This window comes from Phycodurus eques, chromosome 7 (assembly GCF_024500275.1).
Source record: "Phycodurus eques isolate BA_2022a chromosome 7, UOR_Pequ_1.1, whole genome shotgun sequence".
In the NCBI taxonomy this organism is placed as follows: domain Eukaryota; kingdom Metazoa; phylum Chordata; class Actinopteri; order Syngnathiformes; family Syngnathidae; genus Phycodurus; species Phycodurus eques.
Window position 1 is genome coordinate 1,237,302 of NC_084531.1, and position 20,488 is coordinate 1,257,789.

The 20,488-nt window shown below is 44.3% G+C and overlaps 1 protein-coding gene across 3 annotated transcripts in view; it reads right to left on the bottom strand.

Annotated features, from left to right (window-relative positions):
• Positions 1-2,849: 2,849 nt before the first annotated feature.
• Positions 2,850-20,488, bottom strand: part of LOC133405284 (aldehyde dehydrogenase family 3 member A2-like) — a 32,022-nt gene continuing 14,383 nt past the window's right edge. Inside the window, exons 5-10 of one of the 3 annotated variants that reach the window (XM_061682121.1) lie at positions 14,903-15,111; positions 12,145-12,262; positions 11,920-12,061; positions 11,672-11,838; positions 8,857-8,956; positions 2,850-3,468 (exon numbers count right to left, since the gene is read on the bottom strand). In XM_061682121.1, the coding sequence (XP_061538105.1) occupies positions 3,155-3,468; positions 8,857-8,956; positions 11,672-11,838; positions 11,920-12,061; positions 12,145-12,262; positions 14,903-15,111 (1,050 nt within the window). In that variant the 3' untranslated portion in view covers positions 2,850-3,154. Of the gene's footprint in view, positions 3,469-5,911; positions 5,947-8,856; positions 8,957-11,671; positions 11,839-11,919; positions 12,062-12,144; positions 12,263-14,902; positions 15,112-20,488 lie in introns of those variants that run through there. The other 2 variants (XM_061682123.1, XM_061682122.1) reach the window with 2 other exon arrangements.

The following is a 20,488-nucleotide window of genomic DNA, read 5'->3' on the forward strand; positions in this document are numbered from 1 at the left end:
CGCTGGCGATGGTTTTGGCTTTCAGTCGGATCTGCACGGTGGATACACTTCGGCCGTCTGCTCTCTGTGTGTTCACCCGGTCCTCAAGAACATTTTCAAGTTCAGGCCATCTGCTTTTATGACCTCTGAAAGCCTTTGTTGTCTTTTGGCGTAGAATCAGTTCTTCACGCCTGCCGTCTCCAACGTCTCACCATTGATTCATTAACGCCAAGCTTACATCCAGCAGCTCTATTTCCTTCCAGGGTAGACAGATTGATTGCTTTCAACTTAAAAGATGCATCATATGCATTTCTTCGTGTGCTTTCCATGAGGAGGGTGTGAAAAATATTTTCCGTCTCGTGCTGCATTTTGCTTTGAGTGCGCCAAAATCGAGTGTCCTCTTCGTTGCATTGGCCTCAGGATTCAAAGTGTGGGAAAAAAATAGCGGCTTATAGTCCAGAAAATACGGTAAATATGTTATGGCGATATACACTATATGTGTCGTAGCATCATACTTACACCTGTAAAATCCAATGGAACCCCCATGACAGTATACCAGGAGTACTGCCAAATGTGCAAATACCGTAATTTCTCATGTATAATGCGCGCCCATGTATAATACCCACCCACAAAGTTGACCTCTAAATTCTGGAAAACCCTTCTACCTATATATAATGCATTTTTACAATGCATGATTTTGTTTCTACCCCTATGATCAAAACATGATTATCTGTATTTTGTTAGGTTTTTTCAAATAATTTTTCTGAAGTTCATTTTTTTTAATTTGAGCACGTAATACTTTCTTTTTATTTACTTGCTCTTATTTTGAAATTCCCAGCCCTACATTTATTTAGTAAATGAGAAAACACACAGTTGTGCTCATGTTTGCTTACCCGGGCAGAATTTGTAAGATCGGTACAATTCTTTCAAGAAAACATAAAGGGCCAGGCGAAACACATTTAGTTTTATTTTAATGGGATTCAGATTAAACTGTCAAGCATTTCAGAAAAGCATTTTCATCAAACAAAACATAACCATAAATAAATTAATGATGGTTGTTGTTCAGTCATCAGTCATATTTATAAAAAAAAAATATTTCACAATATAAAATATTGTGAAATATTTCACAAATTCTGCCAGGGTATGTAAACTTATGAGCACAACTGTACATATTATGCAGTCATACATTCCCTTGTCATATTGGAATGAATGTTTAGGCTACACCTTTTTCATAGTCTCGAGGTGGTGCTGGCATATTAGAATGAAGGTGTACACCTTTCTCATAGCCTGTAGGTGGTGGTGGCATATTATATGGCGGTATACATTTATAAAATGGGAAGCCCCCCCCCCCCCCCCCATTCCCCCCTATACCTATGTATAATAACAACTGGTTAGAGCGTCTGCCTCACAGTTCTGAGGACTGGGGTTCAATCCCTGGCCCTGCCTGTGTGGAGTTTGCATGTTCTCCCCGTGCCTGCGTGGGTTTTCTCCGGGCACTCCGGCTTCCTCCCACGTCCCAAAAACATGCATGGTAGGTTAGGTGTGAATGTGAGTGCCAATGGTTGTTTGTTTATGTGTGCCCTGTGATTGGCTGGGAACCAGTTCAGGGTGTACCCAGCCTCCTGCCCGATGATAGCTGGGATAGGCTCCGGCTCCCTTGTGAGGATGAGCGGCTCAGAAAATGGATGGATGGATAAATAAAAAGTAAAAAACTGGAAAGTTGAGTGCCAACTGGTGGAACGGTGGTAGACTGGTTAGAGCGTCTGCCTCACAGTTCTGAGGACTGGGGTTCGATCCCCGGGCCCGCCTGTGTGGAGTTTTCATGTTCTCCCCGTGCCTGCGTGGGTTTCCGCCATGACGCGCACTGACCAATTTACGGCCACAACTCTGATCGGCCGCCTCAACAATGGAGGCGTGGAACATGGTCCACATGGACGAACCCTACCCCCCCTCCCCCCGGGACGTGGACAAAGTTCTGCCGGAGGTGGGAATCGAAGCTTCTTCTGACAGGGGACTCTGCCAGATGTTCCGAGCAGACCCTCATAATACATTAGGGTCTGCCATGTCTGATCGGCATCTTCCCCCACCATCGAAGCAAACACATTAGTTGACAGCTCCGCCCCTCTCTTCACCCGAGTGTCCAAGACATGCGGCTGCAAATCTAATGACACAAACACTAAGTCCATTTTCGAATTGCGGCACAGGGTGTCCTGGTGCCAAGTGCACACTTATCGTTGAACACTGAGTTTATGTAACCCACTGGTTAATAATAAATGGGTCTGTTTTTCTCATACCTGTTGTTTGCGGGCTATTGTTCTCTGTTTGAGTATTATCACTTGATTGAAGGCATTTCTAACATTTCATACTACAAAATAAGTCAAAGAATGTCTGATTTCGTGCTGATATTGTATCGGATCAATATTGGTATTGGCCAACACTCAAGGTTGCAATATCGGTATCCTATCGGCGGCACCAAGGGCGGCACTCCCGGCACTGCCTCCCCAACGTTGACGATCGGCCAGAGGTACGCTATTGATGGTCGGCGCACATGGCACATACACTTTGAAGATGTTTTATTAAAATAAATGTGGTTCATAGTCAGAAAATGTTTAATATGTATTTTTTAAACTGGGGGACGATTAATCGATTATTCCGTCAAGTAATTGTTACCATAATCAATCCTAATAAGATATGATAGTCACACACCTTGTTCAAATAAACTGCTTTGGAAAATGAAAACCGCTAGCAACAAATGGTTCACTGCTACCTCTGGTGTTTCACAGGAAGTTGGGTCCTTTATCCTTTCTACATCAGTGCCCCCAGGGGTAAGGTGGATCGAAGAAAAAAACCCGACTCTTCAAAGCAAAACATGTATGTAAAGAGTTTTATTTTGAAATGATTTGATACATAGCCTACATTTCCCTTTTTAAAAAATACATTTTCTCACTCAATGTCTCACTCAATCTGGAATACAAACATTTACTGAAAGTACAGGCTGCAGAGAAAGATGTTATATTTTTGTGAATTAAGCTGATTTGCTATTTCAGTGAAAAAGGCCTTTACAGTATATCAAAGATAAATGCATCCATTCTTTACTATTAGTTTATGTTGAATGTTTTAATAAGCTCAAGCTGGCAATTGTGTGTAAGTACAAGAGGCAGACTTTTTGCCTTATCTAATTAAAAAAACCTCTCCAGTACCAGCAGGTACAATTCAAGCCTGCAGCAATCAGCAGGATGACAAGCAAAGTGATGAGCAGCCCGAATGCGATGATGGTCACAGTGATGGCCCAGATATACGTCTTCTTGGATAAGTCAATCAAGGGTGACTTGAGGGCCAACTGTGCTCGGCTTGCGCGGTGGCGGTCCTGAGGTGGGTACCGAGCTAAATTGATTCTTTCCATGCCAAGTGAACGGAGTAGACATGCCCTCTGGTGGCTCAACCGGTCAAAGGAGTGTTTGCCATGATAGAAGCCCATACCACTCTGACCTAGAAAATATAGTCATCAAATCACAAACAACATAAAAAGTGGTGCAGAAAACGATCCCTTCTGCAATCTAGCCATCATAAGTAACGCAATAAACTGTTAGTGATGTATATACTTGTAAATAATATCTGTGACAAAGGATAGATGTAGTCAGGGGCATCACTAGGTGTTATGGACACACCTGGCTTAGCCCCCAGGAGATGTACGGGTTGTGAGCGAACGTAGCGCACAAGCACAAAATTATACAACGTACGAACAGCCAAAAAAGAATAAGATGCTTTGCAACGTTTTTTTGGACGGATTAAATAATACAATACAATACTGTGTGTGTGTGTGTGTGTAGCGTATATTGGTTTTGGATAAAACAGATTTGTCGAAGGTGAATGCCTGCGTTCACTTCCGGGTTAGTTCGATTTCCGTTTTAACGTCACAATCAAACTATTTTTTTGTCACGTAAAGGGCACCACGTCTCTTTTTTTATATGTGTAAAATTTAGGAAAAGTGACGAACAAAACCTCTTATCGGTCTCATAAGCTGAAGAGTTGGTACATTTCTGAGATACGAGTCCTTGATTACAGAGGCTTCATTATTAAACAAAACGCATACAAAACACAACAAGGAGTGGAATTTTATAGAATATTTTATATATATATATATATATATATATATATGTGACTTTATAGCATTATACTTTGAACAACTGACACACTGTGTAACCTAGCTATGCAAACCAGATAATATAAAAATAAAATATAAAAAAATAAATTGATAAGAACAAACATCCTTCAGAATGTATGATATTGTGGAGATACGGTAAATAACACCATGAAGAGATGAGATCCAGGCATGTCACTTTTCTCTCCACAGACAAACTGTTTTTGTCAGCCAACCCCTCCCTTGGAAACCAACAACTCCCTTTGATCTTTCATCTCCTGCCCCTCCCTTGAAGATACACATCGCTGGTGAATGTTTTCCTCTTCACCACAATGTTCTGCATCAGTGCGTCTGCGTAGATTCTCAATCATTCAGGTCATGGTAATCCGCAAAGGTTGAATCAAGTCAACTGATTTTATGCTTCGGTGGCTGTGTCCCCGGGCGTGGTTAACAATTGGGTGTTGTTGTTGCATGGTGCAGTTTATGTTCCAGTTGCGCGCTTTCCAGTATAGGTACGTAACATGACGTCAAACAAGAGATGCATTTAAGGTTTAGACTTGCCTGTGGACGCTAGCGTGTTATATGATTACAAAAAAAAAAGCTTCACAACTGAAAAGCTATTTGATCTTGAAAACTGTGTCGCTAATTCCCAATACAGGAAGTCCTCAATTTACGAACGAGTTCCGTTCCCACGCTGGCGACGTAACCCGAATTTCCGCCTAAGTTTTACGCAAGTGGTAGTGGAAATAAGAGCACCAGCAAATATAAATATGATTCATGCAGCTTTGCTTCTCTCACTTCATCATACATTTTGCTCATCTCTTTGGCAGCTGTTAAATTACACCTCTTCACAAATTGTGATACGTAAGCCCGAAGTGCATTTTTTTTCTACATTCAGTGCAATGGTACTGCAGCTCTTGTTGCCCAATATTTCGACTTCTATGCAGCGTTCTTCGTGTTCATGGCCCTCATTTATCAAGTGTGCGTCAAGCGTGCGTATGAACAATCGCATGCAAAGTGTGTGACTTATCAACTTGGACTAGCGCATTGGGAACGTGGGTGAACTCATGCACAGCTCTGACCGTGCGCACACACAAAACCATGTGGTAGAACAGCGAAACCACAAATAGAATGCACTAAGATGGTCACCAAAGCCATCCGAGCGTCACCCCCGCCCCCAGCACCAGACTCACACCACCACCTGACGACACGCCCCACAGCTTAACCCCAGCAGATGTGAAGAAGACCCTTCAAAGGATTAACGCAACAGCCCACGGCGGGTACCGAAAGACTGTGCCCACCTGCTGGCAGAGGTGATAACCTTTTTAACACCATGCTCCAACTAGCATGTCACAGTCTGCTTAAATACCGCCTCCATCATCCCCATACCCAAAAGCTCCACAGTAACAGTTCTGAATGATTATCGGCCAGTAGCCCTCGCTCAAATAGTCACGAAATGCTTTGAGAAGCTGATCATGGTACAGATCAAAAAGTCTGTCAATGTCACTCACCAGTACGCCAACAGGAAGGACTGCTCCATTAATGATGCCGTATCATCAGTGGTCCACACAGCTTCCACCCCCTTTGAGAGTAAGAGCTCCTACGTCAGCCTGCTCCTCCTGGACTTCACCTCTTCACCATCATCCCACAGACCGTTGTGCAAAACCTGGACATTCTAGGGCTGAGTACATCACTGGAGAAGATTGTCCTCGACTTCCAGAGCAACAGACCAAACTGTCAGGATCCACAACACCTTCTCCTCCTGCACATCACTCAGCACTGGCTCCCCCCAGGGCTGCATGCTGAGTTCCCTCCTGTTCACACTACTGACATGCAGTATGACTACTTAGCAAAAGTGAAGTTTGCAGACAACACAGTAGTGGTGGGATGCATCACAAACAACGATGAGTCCGAGCACAGAGAGGAGGTAGAACATCTGGTGGACTGGCAGAAGAGAACAATCTTTGGCCCAGAGGCCAAAAGATTTTGGCCTCTGGGCCACTTTTCACTTTTCTGTACGTGATTTCTCACAAGCCCATTATGTCACTCCAAAATATATTTGCTTCACTCCAACCTTGCACATAGCCACCTGTTACGGCATCCACTGCTCCCACCGCGCCCCTCACCCAGTAATGCGTGAATCGTATGTGCCTGCCCCTTACGATGGCGATCTAGGGTCTTGTTGCGCTTTTTATTTAATTTCAAACACAAATACAAATAAATAAAACACAAATATAAATACATTTTAGTTTAAACTTTCCATTTCTTGGGAGTATCAGAAACACAATGCAGCCCTTTGGGGGGCACAAGCCAGTGCAAACTGTAGGCCGGTCCCAAGCTCAGATAAATGCAGAGGGTTGCGTCAGGAAGGGCATCCGGCTTAAAATTTAGCCAAACAAATAGGAGCGTTCATCCAAAGAATTCCATACCGGATCGGTCGTGGCCCGGGTTAACAACGTCCGCCACCGACGCCGTCAACCTGCAGGGCACCGGTAGAAATTCAGCCACTGTGGGTCGAAGTCGAAGAAGAAGAAGAGGTGGAAAGCGGGTTCGTTGGCAGAAAGAGAAGAGGAAAGAATAGAGCCTAGAACTGAATGTGGGGACTTTGAATGTTGGGACTATGACAGGAAAATCTCGGGAGTTGGTTGACATGATGATTAGGGGAAAGGTTGATATATTGTGTGTCCAGGAGACCAGGTGGAAAGGCAGGAAGGCAAGAAGTTTAGGGGCAGAGTTAAAATTATTTTACTCTGGTGTAGATGGGAAGAGAAATGGAGTAGGGTTTATTTTAAAGGAAGAGTTGGGTGAAAGACATTCAAATTTTTTGGGGACGAGACAGGACTCTAGAGTGCGACTAATTCGGACACATATGTAGCCTAATTTCTGAATGGTCCAGCAAAAAACAATTTGCCCAGTCATTTGAGGAAGAAAAAAACATTTCTGCAACTTTAAAGCAGACACACGATGGGTTTCATCATGGTCTCTAAACGAATCAGAGAAAGTGAAGAGTGGGGGCCCTCCGTCTGATTGGCCATGTACCTGTCGCGTGCGGGGGCTTGCGTACACGAAGCTAGGTTTTCTGACAACAACGAGCTGGTGTGTCGAATTTGTATGAAGTCGCAACAAAGACATCCATCCATCCATCCATTTTCAACACCGCTTATCCTGGTTAGGGTCGCGGGACGCTGGAGCCTATCCCAGCTGACTTCGGGCGAAAGGCGGACTACACCCTGAACTGGTCGCCAGTCAGTCACAGGGCACATTCTCATTCACATTCACATCGTCACTGAGTGGGAACTGAACCCACGCTGCCTGCACCAAAGTCAGGCGAGTGTACCACTACACCATCAGTGACCGCAACAAAGACAACACAACTTAAACCCTCAAAGTTACAAAATCAATTTTGAACAACCATCTCAACTTCTTCAGCTGGGAACAATAAGTGCCCTTCAATTACCCTTCAGCTTGCAATTATGCAACCCTCTGCAGTGTAAATACAAACGTAAATATGGCGCACGTATGCTCACGTTATATACTGTATAGCGGTATTATTGTAAGACATAGCTATTGAACATGCTGACAAAGAAAAGAAAGAAAGGCTGGAGACTTAGAAAAAGTCATAAAATCTTGAATCAAATAGGCTGCTTTGATCTACTTGTGCTGTCATTAATGTTGCGTATGTTATGTTACGTTGCTCTGTGCCAAATTTTTATATTTGTTGAAGTGCAATTTTGTAAACAAAGCCTGAGTCTGTTTTATTTACAGTGGGTACGGAAAGTTTTCAGACCCTCTTAAATGTTTCACTCTTTGTTATATTGCAGCCATTTGTTAAAATCATTTAAGTTCATTTTTTTCCTCATTAATGTACACACAGTACCCCACGTTGACAGGAAAAGAACGTAATTGTTGAAATGTTTGCTGATTTATTAAAAAGAAAAACTGAAATATCACAAAGCCATAAGTATTCAGAACCTTTGCTGTGACACTCATATATTTAACTCGGGTGCTGTCCGTTTCTTCTGATCATCCTTAAGATGGTTCTACACCTTCATCGGAGTCCAGCTGTGTTTGATTATACTGATTGGACTTGATTAGGAAAGCCACACCCCTGTCTATATAAGACTTTACAGCTCGCAGTGCATGTCAGAGCAAATGAGAATCGTGAGGTCAAAGGAACTGCCTGAAGAGCTCAGAGACAGAATTGTGGCAAGGCACAGATCTGGCCAAGGTTACGATAAAAAATTCTGTTGCACTTAAGGTTCCTAAGAGGACAGTGGCCTCCATAATCATGAAAAGGAAGACGTTTAGGACGACCAGAACCCTTCCTTGACTGAGCAATTGGGAGAGAAGAGCCTTGGTGAAAGAGGTAAAGAAGAATCACTGTGGCTGAGCTCCAGAGATGCAGTCAGGAGATGGGAGAAAGTTCTGGAAAGTCAACCATCACTGCAGCCCTCCACCAGTCGCGGCTTTATGGCAGAGTGGCCCGACGGAAGTCTCTCCTCATTGCAAGACACATGAAAGCCCGCATGGAGTTTGCTAAAAAACACCTGAAGGACTCCAAGATGGTGAGAAATAAGATTTTTTGGTCTGATGAGACCAAGGTAGGAATTGTTGGCCTTAATTCTAAGCGGTATGTGTGGAGAAAGCCAGGCACTGATCACCACCTCTCCAATACAGTCCCAACAGTGAAGCATGGTGGTGGCAACATACAGTTTTATGCTGTAAAACTATCTTACCAACACCACCAAATGGGAGTGAGATGAGCGTGTAGTGCATCATAACGTCATTGACGGTCACTCCTCCGCTTGTGGTCTCCTCAATCATCTTTTTTGTTACCTAAAATAAAGAGATCATCAAACATTAAAAGAAGACATGAAAGAATGAAGAAAAGAAATACAGGACTACTAAAAACTGCACCAGTTATATCCCTCTTTAACTATGTAGAATGTGGAATATTACCCAAATACTGGGGTGCCCATTAAAAAATTTGGTCTGGTTCTCAAATGAGCACCAGAGGTTATTGCTTGGTGCTCATTTTTCCTCTTGACCCATTGACCTCACTGGATAAACTTATGTCCATTTGTAGACATATGTCCTATTTGTTACTTAGATTCTGGACAAATAAAGGAATACAACTTTTTTGTTTTCCTTATAACTGATAGATCTTATTGCATGTGCCTCACGTTTTAGTCGTCTTATGCCTGGATCAGACAACAAGACAAATTTGGTCTTTCCCAATTGCACTATGTCACACTACTGGTATAAAATCTTGCTGTATCTCAGTCAGGCAGTGGCAACACTGCACGACATGTATTCCGATAACACCGCTTTCTTTTACGATAACTGGGCTTTATCTTGTTAAATCAAAACACTGTCGGAGAGGCGGAACCAGATGTCACCGTTCAACGCGACCAGATATAGTCAAAATATGTCGGGCCCGATCTAGAAAATCGGCTGCGATAGCTAATAGGGGCAATATCGGGGCTAAAATCCTGTAGTCTGATCTAAGCATTATGAGTCTCGCACAGGGCGTCATTCAAGCTAGCACAGCCACTGAGGATACAGTAGCTACACTCTTACTTTCAGCACTGACCGTGCAATCAGCTGATTTGCCGCAGTTCTCTAGGGCAGCGGTCCGCAATCATTTTTGCACCACAATCCGGTTTCTCTTCAAGGCATATTTTGATGGCGCGTCGGAGCTGCTGTGAAGGAAGACCGAGACGGCCATAAATTCCGTCTCCTCGTCGGCGTGCCTTGCGCACTCAGCCGCCCTCGCCGCCCCGCGAGTGGCTACATTTGCTGGGTTTGCAGCTTGTTATGCTCATTGCTGAGCTCAAATAAACGGAGAAAGGACCGAATCAGTTCATGATGTGGTTCCACAATTCCATTCAGTACGTTCATTCCTTTGACCAACCATGAACGACAACACTATTCGAGCCCCGTCTACCGCTGCCCTAAAAGAATTAAAATAAGACAATGCAAAATGCTTTTTGTGCAAAAGCGCACTAACACATTTCAACCGGGTGCGTTTTTAATATTTTCGGTGCTCATGTGCACCTGCGCACCACTATGTGCACCCCTGCCCAGATATACCTTTCCACATTGCCTCACCTATAAATACACACCTGGATGGGCCAGACTTCCTCTTTGTTGCCTTTGTGATGTGTGCCATGCGTCTTTTGGAGTTACTCGAACGTTGGGATGGAGAAACTGCGGCTTTCGTCAGCAACGAATTACTTATACACTGCTTCAAAGCATTTGACACACTCAAAAAGATCTCTATCTTATTGCTTTTCAAGGGACGGTTTCTGGCTATCGTATGCCTCACTGTTAAGGCCTTGCTCAGTTCGAACGGTCCGCACGGCAGCGCGCGAGGACGACGGCGCCGCGGTACAAGTGTAACGGAGGCCAGCTCAGCTGTGGAGTTGTACGATGACAAATCTCACTCTCTCATCCTCAAAAGAGGATGAGAGAGTGAGATTTTTCGAGCTTTGTAAATGATGTAGTTTTTTGATTCTTTGAAATCCTTTTTGAGACTCCTGCACTACCACCTCGCTTCCCTGTTTCCCTGCATTTGGGTCCACCACCAACTCCAACACACATTTGCAAACTTTGACACCACACATACATGGGCGGCTGTTAAAACCTACAATGTTCATCTCACCTCTGCTCCACAACGTAGAGTGGTGTACCCAATATACCTTTGTACATTGCCTCCCCTATAAATGCAGCCTGGGAAGGTCTGGACGTCCTTTTTGTTCCCTAAGGACATGCAGCTGAGAATGGCTTGGTCATGTGTCCCATCTGTCTTTTGAAGTTATTCCAATTTAAGTTAGGTTTTCCTTTTCTCGATGAGGATTGTTTATAAAACAGGAAAATATTAAGTTGATTAATTGATCGAAGTTGTTTTTTCATGAAGTTATGTTTGACTATTATTTGAATGAGCTACCTATAAAAATGAACATGCATTATGATTGGAATTGTTATTAGCACACATCATCCATTCCTGATAAAGAAAATGGAGAATGAGGTGCAACGTTGTTTCCTGTGTGGTCTGTGTGGCTCCAGTAAGAACCGTAAATCTCCAACAAGTACTATATTCTGTTAAATATATTCTGTTAAATATAGTGGCCAAGGGCATTTCAAGTACTATATTCTGTTAAATATATTCTGTTAAATATAGTGGCCAAGGGCATTTATAGTATTTGCTCAGCTGCAGACAATTTGAGGTTTCTGTTTTAAGGAGGCATTTATTTGAGGGGTCTTTATTTATACACATTCTTAAGAGTGAAGGTAGACATGCTGTTATACACATTGATTGGTTGTCAGAGAATTGTTTATTCCATGTTACAATGGTAAAAGCATGTGTAACTCTTATATTAGCAGTTTCTATTCATGTAATCCCTTTATTCTTGGTTCCTCTTATGTAGTGCAGTTGGAGGCAGATCTAATTGTAATACTAAATAAATAAAATCGTTACACAAATCGGATTTACTTTTATTATTATTACTGTAATTCGTAGGAGTAGTATGCTCCCTCCAGTTTTCTCACCTTCTTGTCAGAGGAGAATATGTACAGGGCCAAAGGTTTTTCTCTGTCATTGATGAAATGAATGGCTTCATCCAAGCCACTCACAGTCACGATGGGCAACAGTGGACCAAATATTTCTTCTTGCATCACCTTGGAGTGAGGGGGCACATCCTTCAGTATGGTTGGGGCTGTTTGAGCAAGCATTTAGTTAACACAAACGACGACCATACATAGCTACTGTATACACTTGATATAAAATAGGACCCTACCAATATAGCGCTGTGAGGCATCGCATTGGCCACCAAGCACTGGTGCATAACCCTCCATGAGACCCACAATTCTGTTGAAGTGAGTTTGGTTAATGATGCGACCATAGTCTGGTGATGATTTGGGGTCAGGGCCATAAAATTCCTGTGAGAAATTAAGGTTGTCCATGAACTGCAATTTCCTTCACTTTATCGAGAGATCGGACCTATTCTAATGTTGTACGTTACCAAAAGAGTTTGTCGGATGCATTCCACAACATAGCCTTGCACACAAGGTTCACACAGTATGTAGTCTGGAGCAATACAAGTCTGACCACAGTTGACAAATTTTCCCCATGTTATACGACTAAAAAACAAAAAGCAAAGAAAATCACAGTTGACAGATGATACAGTAAATTTATGATTATTTTGCTACTTATTCAACAGGAAAATGAGACAAAAGTGCAAATCATTTGGACTGACGGGGCAGAGGACAATTTAAACCCATGAAGTCTGGGAAGTATAGTTCCTTACTTGATGAAATAAAAACAAGTTGCAGATTTTATTATTTATCATTTGTATAATTAGTCCAATAAATTATTGCAGATGCCACTGTGTAGTTCCTAGATAAGGTCACCTGATATCAATGAAGAACACGGAGGTGGAAAAAACAAATAGCAAGCTAGCACTTTTGGGGCCCTATTTTCGTGACCAGCGTAATTCTGGGGTGGCTTACGGCGCAACTGTGCACCAAGGACGGGTTAGACCGGTGTTGGTAAATTCATAGACCAGCGCACCACTGAGGATCCGAGAGTGCGTGGGCTGCACCACTGTGGGTGTGTGTATATATATATATATATATATATATATATATATATATATATATATATATAACAACAGACAATATGAGCGGGTACCCTAAATACACAATGAACTGGTGATAACTGCCGGAGACTTAATAATAATAATAATAATAATAACTAAAGATGCCAGCAGCTATTAAGGGCCCTCACACCCCCTGGCCACGCCGGGGTTCTGGCACGTTGGGGTACTGGCACATTGCTGACCCATTGAACAGAAATGTGCACCACAGTTTTCAGGGTTCTATCCATGTAAAACTGAATACTATCTTCATTCCACGTCAATTATTTGCAGCACAACAGTGTAGCGAACAGCATGTCGCCACGACAACAGTATTAGATGATATGGAAAGCTTTAAATAACTTTTCATCTTCAATAGATTTAGATGAGCCACCCAAAGTTTGAGGTCAATCGGATAAAATCTGGAGGAGGACTTCTTAAAAATACGTCACATTTTGTTAGACCTAGGTGGGCTGCTTTGTTGTAAATTTGTAGGGGGCATTACTGAGCCATTTTTTAAAAATTGCACAACAAAAACTTCAATATTCAAATATTTGACCGGCTTGGTGTGCGTACAAAGTTTCATGAGTGTGCATGCATGTTTAGACCTTCAAAACAGCATTGGTTTCTTGGCAAACATCACGGCAAACAGCACGTCGCCAAGGCAAGAGCGTTGGTCAAAAAGTTACAAACTTTGTATTGTGACATCTTGAAGGCCTAAGCAGTCTTCTGAGCAAATATTAAGTAGATCGGAGTAATATTAGAAAATGGAAGACATACAAAACCACTGATAATCTCCCTCAATCTGGGGCTCCATGCAAGATCTCACCCCGTGGGGTCAAAATGATCACAAGAACGGTGAGCAAAAATCCCAGAACCACACGGGGGGACCTAGTGAATGACTGCAGAGAGCTGGGACCAAAGTAACAAAGAATGCCAGACGTGTCCCGATGCTTAAACCAGTACATAGTCCAGGCCCGTCTGCTGTTTGGTAGAGAGCGTTTGGATGAGCCAGAAGAGGATTGGGAGAATGTCATATGGTCAGATGCAACCAAAATATAACATTTTGGTAAAAACTCAACTTGTTGTGTTTGGAGGAGGAAGAATGCTGAGTTGAATCCAAAGAACACCATACCTACTGTGAAGCATGGGGGTGGAAACATCATGCTTTGGGGCTGTTTTTCTGCAAAGGGACCAGGACGACTGATCCGTGTTAAGGAATGAATGAATGGAGCCATGTATCGTGAGATTTTGAGTGAAAACCTCTGTCCATCAGCAAGGGTATTGAAGATGAAACGTGGCTGGGTCTTTCAGCATGACAATGATCCCAAACACACCGCCCGGGCAACGAAGGAGTGGCTTCATAAGAAGCATTTCCAAGGTCCTGGTGTGGCCTAGCCAGTCTCCAGATCTCAACCTCATAGAGGATCTTTGGAGGGAGTTGAAAGCCTGTGTTGCCCAGCAACAGCCCCAAAACATCACTGCTCTAGAGCAGCTCTGCATGGAGGAATGGGCCAAAATACCAGCAACAGTGTGTGACTTACAGAAAACGTTTGACCTCTGTCATTGCCAACAAAGGGTATATAACAAAGTATTGAGATTAACTTTTGTTATTGACCAAATACTTATTTTCCACCAGAATCTGCTAATAAATTATTCATTTATTCTGTATTTTTCTTTTTTTTATCATTTTGTCTGAGAGGTATACCTCTGATGAAAATTACAGGCCTCTCTCATCTTTTTCAGTGGGAGAACTTGCACAACTGGTGGCTGACTAAATAATTTATTTGCCCCACTGTATGTTCCCAGAGTCTGCTGAAGAGGTTAATCAAAGCAGAGATTCTGAAAGACATCGTTGCATTACAGATGTTGAGAATGGACACGACTTACAAGAAAACAAGAGTCTGCCTAAAGGATGTGGACATTGGCTTCGGAGCAGAAGTAGTCCTAAAGGTATTGTGGGAAATGTCAAACGATGGTTTCTCCTTCACATATGTACTCAGTCTTACAGCCCCTCCACCACCCTTATTGTTAGGAACTCCAGCAGTATATATATGTTCCAGATTAATGTTGTCTTCAAAAACACATTACACACATTTCTTTGGCAGTGGTTTTGCATGACTGCTATCATTCACTCGACTGTTACCGGCAGGCAACGCTGATGTCACAATTCTTGTCGATGTAGCAAGGACTCTTCCCTCCCAACTCCAGAGTCACCGGTGTGAGGTGTCGTGCTGCAGCCCCCATCACCAGTTTTCCAACCAGGCTACTTCCAGTATAGAAGATGTGATCAAATTTCTGTTTCAACAATTCCTGAGTCTCTGGGACTCCACCCATCACTACTGGGTACAGATCCTGCAAATAAAAACATAAAACAGATCTTAACTATCCCGCAAATTACTACTAAGGCAAAACAGAGGAAGAAGCAGAAGAAGCCCAGGATAAATGCATATTTCTGATGCCATAAGAGCCAATACCAATACTCAATACGAACAGCACACTCTCCAGAGAATTTTAATGCTGTCTTGACCGTTTTGGTTTGGAGCAATATATCAACTTTCCAACTCTTTATAAGCCTACTGCTACTGCTACAAACATACGGATTTTTCAAAATCAGAAAGATTATTTGTTTCTGACAGAGCCCACACTTGAAGATAACAAATCTGGCAGTTAACTGTTTTGGTCGTATTGTGTGTGGTGTGCTCGGATAATATCAACAGAGAACACCACACACAAAGAATCTGTTGCATCGCCGTTCTGGAAATCTCATGTCATCACACGCGATCTCACAAAACCGAAGAGGAAGAAACACTTTCAAAGATGTGCCAATTTTGTAAAATGGCTTTGTCCTCAAAAATGATTTGCTTTGGAAAGTACTTATCCTTCTGGGGAACCCACTTTTATGCAAAAAACAACATCGGGTAAGACATGCTTGTTTTCATTTACGGTCTTTTCCTTTTGTTGAGTCAGGGTTCTTCTTGATTGGTTATATTCTGTTCCATGTCACAATTCAACTCGGCATGACTTGGGAGAAGTCAGCTGTCCCCACACAAAAAAGGGTTTTGGTTGTAAATATTGAACACGTTCATTATTTAATGCAAATTGCCTGTTTTTATGCCCATTTTGCCCCTTCCTGACAAAGCACATCAAACATCAGACAATCTTATGTCTGATAAAGGTATCCTTTAAGATTGGCCTGAGGTCTGATGTGTGTTAAGAGTGGATTCGTCCCAATTTTAGGGTCCAAAACAGGTCGGGGCCGACAGTCTTAAATAATGAACGTGTTTAAAATTTACGACCAAAACTCTTCATGTGTGCGGGGGCTTTCACTTGAATAATGCTTTTCTACCCAAGATACTCAAAGCGCTTTCACACTATCTCCCGTCGAACTCCCGTTCCATTCTTCCCTCACTCGCGAACAAGACCCCAAGATACTTGAACTCATCCACTTGGGGCAGGATCTCATGCCCGACCTGGAGAGGGCACGCCACCCTTTTCCGACTGAGGACCATGGTCTCAGATTTGGAGGTGCTGATTCTCATCCCAGCCACTTCACACTCAGCTGCAAACTGCTCCAGTGTGAGTTGGAGGTAACAGCGTGATGAAGCCAACAGAACCACATCATCTGCAAAAAGCAGAGATGTATTACTGAGGCCACCAAACCGGACCCCCTCTACGCCGCGGTTGCGCCTAGAAATTCTGTCTATAAAAGTTATGAACAGAATCGGTGACAAAGGGCAGCCTTGATGGAGTCCAACCTTCACCGGAAACGAGTCCGACTTACTGCCGCATATGCGGACCAAACTCTGACTCCGGTCGTACAGGGACCGAACAGCCCGTATCAGGGGGTTCGGTACCCCATACTCCCAAAGCACCCCCCACAGGACACCCCGAGGGACACGGTCGAACGCCTTCTCCAAGTCCACAAAACACATGTAGACTGGTTGGGCGAACTCCCATGCACCCTCGACGACCCTGCCAAGAGTGTAGAGCTGCTCCACTGTTCCACGGCCAGGACGAAAACCAGACTGCTCCTCCTGAATCTGAGATTCAACTTCCCGACGGCACCCCTGAATAGACCTTACCAGGGAGGCTGAGGAGTGAGACAGTGACTGGTGAGCTGACTTAACCAATTTCGACAAATTTTCACTAATTTTCACATGCTGACGAATGGGTACCATGGATTCTTAATCTCCGGTAGACATGCCACCACATGACCCTGCGCACTGCACATATAATTGCTTAATGCAAGAACTAAAATCACATATAATCGAGGAATATGGAAATGAATTGTGGTCTAGTGTAACTGAGCAATTGGCCACTTAACAGGACGCACCTGAGGAGGACTTTCGGAGTCCTTTTGTCATGCGCTATGCCCTGCAGTTCCTTTGTTGGAGCTAGGGTGGCGCTTTGCACCCCTCTCGCCCTCTCTCTCTCTCCTGCACCTGCATTTAAGCCTGCCAGATCCAGGACTCCACTGCCAGAGTATTAACATCCACCCGTGGTACACCAGCACTCAACTCGCAACGTGAGCTACGCCAGTTCTCGCAATTATTCTGACCTCCGTGTTCTTCCTTGTCCTCAGTGCTCCTTCCGTGCTCCCCGGCTTGTTGATCCGTCCAACCACGCCATCAAGCCCTTCCACCAGCTCACGGCACCGCCTCCCGCATGTCACCTGTCTCAAAGGTCCGCCATTACGCCTCAGAGGTCCGCCATTACGCCTCAGAGGTCCAACTCTTCAGAGGCGTGAAGAGAAGCACTCACCCCTCCAAGGAAGGCAGGACAAAGTTCTCCGTGAGATCATGGACTCATTGAACACTCTCACTCAACAAGTATCCCTCCTTTCTTCCCAAATGCAGTCCGACCACCCTCCCGTGAGTACTCCTTCCGAAGATGGGCTACTGCATTATGGCACAACTCTTCTGCAGTACTCGCGTCATTTAACTCCTTTTCCGCCAAACTTAAAAAAGTCTTTGATCAACCCATTCAGGGCAGGTAAGCCTCCTTACGCTCACTCAGGGCTCTAGTTCCGTGGCTTCTTACTTGGTGGAAGTCAGAATTCTTGCAGGTGAATGCCAGGCCAAGGGGTATCTTTTTAAACGGGCTTTCGGAAAAGCTCAAGGACGAGCTCGTAGCCCGGGACGAGCCCTCCTCACTCGAGGATCCAATTTCGTTATCCAGCAGCCTGGACAACTGTTTACGGGAAAGAGTACGAGAGAGGGGGGTCAGAGCGCGTAGAATCGTATCCTCCGCGGGCACTGCGCCGTTAGCACCTCACCCACATTCTGAACCCCCTCATCACCCCCACTGCACCAGATGAGCCCATGCAACTTGGCAACACAAGATTAGACCCTCAGGAACATCACCGCCGTTTCACCCAGCGATTGTGAATTTATTGTGGTAAATCAGGCCACTTCAAAGCCTCAAAGTCTGCGCGCAACAGCTCGCTCCAGTCTTCACACAGATCTTCAATAGCTCTCTGGAACTGTGCGAAGAACCATCCTGTTTCAAACGCTCCACCATCATTCCAGTCCCCAAGAAACCTGCAATCTCAGGTCTAAATGACTACAGGCCTGTCGCCTTGACATCTGTGGTCATAAAGTCCTTTGAACGTCTCGTGCTGGACCACCTCAAGAGTGTCACAGGTCCCCTGCTCGACCCCCTGCAGTTTGCCTACCAAGCGAACAGGTCTGCGGATGATGCAGTCAACATGGGACTGCACTTCATCCTAGAACGACAGTGCAGAGACCTACGCAAGGATCCTGTTCGTGGACTTCAGCTCAGCGTTCAACACCCTCATCCCTGAACTCCTTTCATCCAAGCTTCTCCAGCTCAGCGTCTCACCTGCCATCTGCCAGTGGATTTACAGCTTTCTGACGGGCAGGACACAGCAGGTCAGGCTAGGGGAGGCCACCTCATCCACACGCAGCATCAGCACTGGGGCGCCCCAAGGTTGTGTCCTCTCTCCGCTGCTCTTCTCTCTCTCTCCATGAACGACTGCACCTCAGCGCACCCGACTGTCAAACTCCTGAAGTTTGTAGATGACACCACTGTCATCGGCCTCATCAAGGACGGTGACGAGTCTGCATATCGACATGAAGCGGAGCGGGTGTTCAGCTTCAGGTCCGACAGAACCTGAAGCTGAACACCCTCAAGACTGTAGAGATGATCGTGGACTTCAGGAGGCATCCTTTGCCACAGCTGCCCCTCACGTTGTCCAGCTGCCTTGTGTCAACCGTCGAGACCTTCAAGTTCCTGGGAATTACAATCTCTCAGGACCTGAAGTGGGCGACCAACATCAACTCCGTCCTCAAAAAGGCCCACCAGAGGATGTACTTCCTGCGGCTTCTGAGAAAGCATGGCCTGCCACCGGAGCTGCTGAGGCAGTTCTACACACCGGCCATCGAATCAGTCCTGTGTTTTTCCATCACAGTCTGGTTTGATGCTGCTCCAAAAAAGTACAAACTCCGACTGCAACGGACAATCAAAACTGCTGAAAGGATTGTCGGTACCCCCCTACCCACCCTTGAGGACTTGCACGCTGCCAGAACAAAGGCAAGAGCATGCAAAATCCTTTCGGATCCTCCAACTCCTTCCCTCAGGTACCGCGCTACCGATCAATGCAAACTAGAACTAGCAGACATTTCAACAGCTTCTTCCCTCTTGCGATCAACTTCTTAAACACCTAACCTACAATTCTATTACAACATGCTGGCAATTTTTTGACTTGAGTTCGTTGTCACATTTCTGTGGGGCCAATTATACATTACTCGTGCACTCACTGTAGTTGTCTCGCCACGCTGCACTATTTGCATATCTGTTGTTGACCAATACTGGCCACTCATGCCAGAGTAGCATCTGCTCCATTTGCACACTGACTGAGGAGTATCTGCAACATTTGCACAATCGACATTGTCCCAGATTATCGCACTACTCGTCACTTTAAACCGCATACACTCCTTGAAGTCTCAGCGCCCTTTGCACAATGATCATTGCATCGGACTATTGCAATATTAGTCATTCAAACTGCTCTAAGTGTGATCATCTTTTTGCACAATTGTCCAAAAAAATATATATTGTACCGACATTACCAGATAACTAGCAACCCTTTACTGCTCTGTGACTGTTTTTTTTTTTTTGTCTATGTCTTTATGTCTCAAAAGTGGTCTCTCTGAAGCATGCGAGGGTGCAGATTCAGTCTGGTTATCTTTTTGTTCCATACCTTGATTTATACTCTATCCGGCTTTGAAGGACGACAAAACAGAGAGGATAGTAAAAAGGGAGTATGATGTCTCCAGCTAGTTCAGTTTTTAGAGTGGCAAGGAAAAGAGGGACGTGTTCCGGTTAGAGAACACAGACTCGTATTGCGATTGATAGTTTGCTTAATGTGGTCTGCGACAACACAGACAAAGAATAATTAGATATCAACATCATATCTCTAACACACACACATTTTGTGCACATGGCACAACAGTGTACCCAAGTTACAACCTCTATTCCAATGAAGTTGGGAAGTTGTGTTAAACAAATAAAAACTGAATACGATGATTTGGAAATCGTGTTCAACCTATATTTAATTGAATACACTACAAAGAGTCCACCATCTGGCGTCTCAGGAGGGGGAAGCAGTGCACCACCAACACTGTGTATAGTGGGGATGGGGCGCTGCTGACCTTGACTCTGGACGTTGTGAGTCGGTGGGGAGAATACTTTGAAGACCTCCTCGATTCCA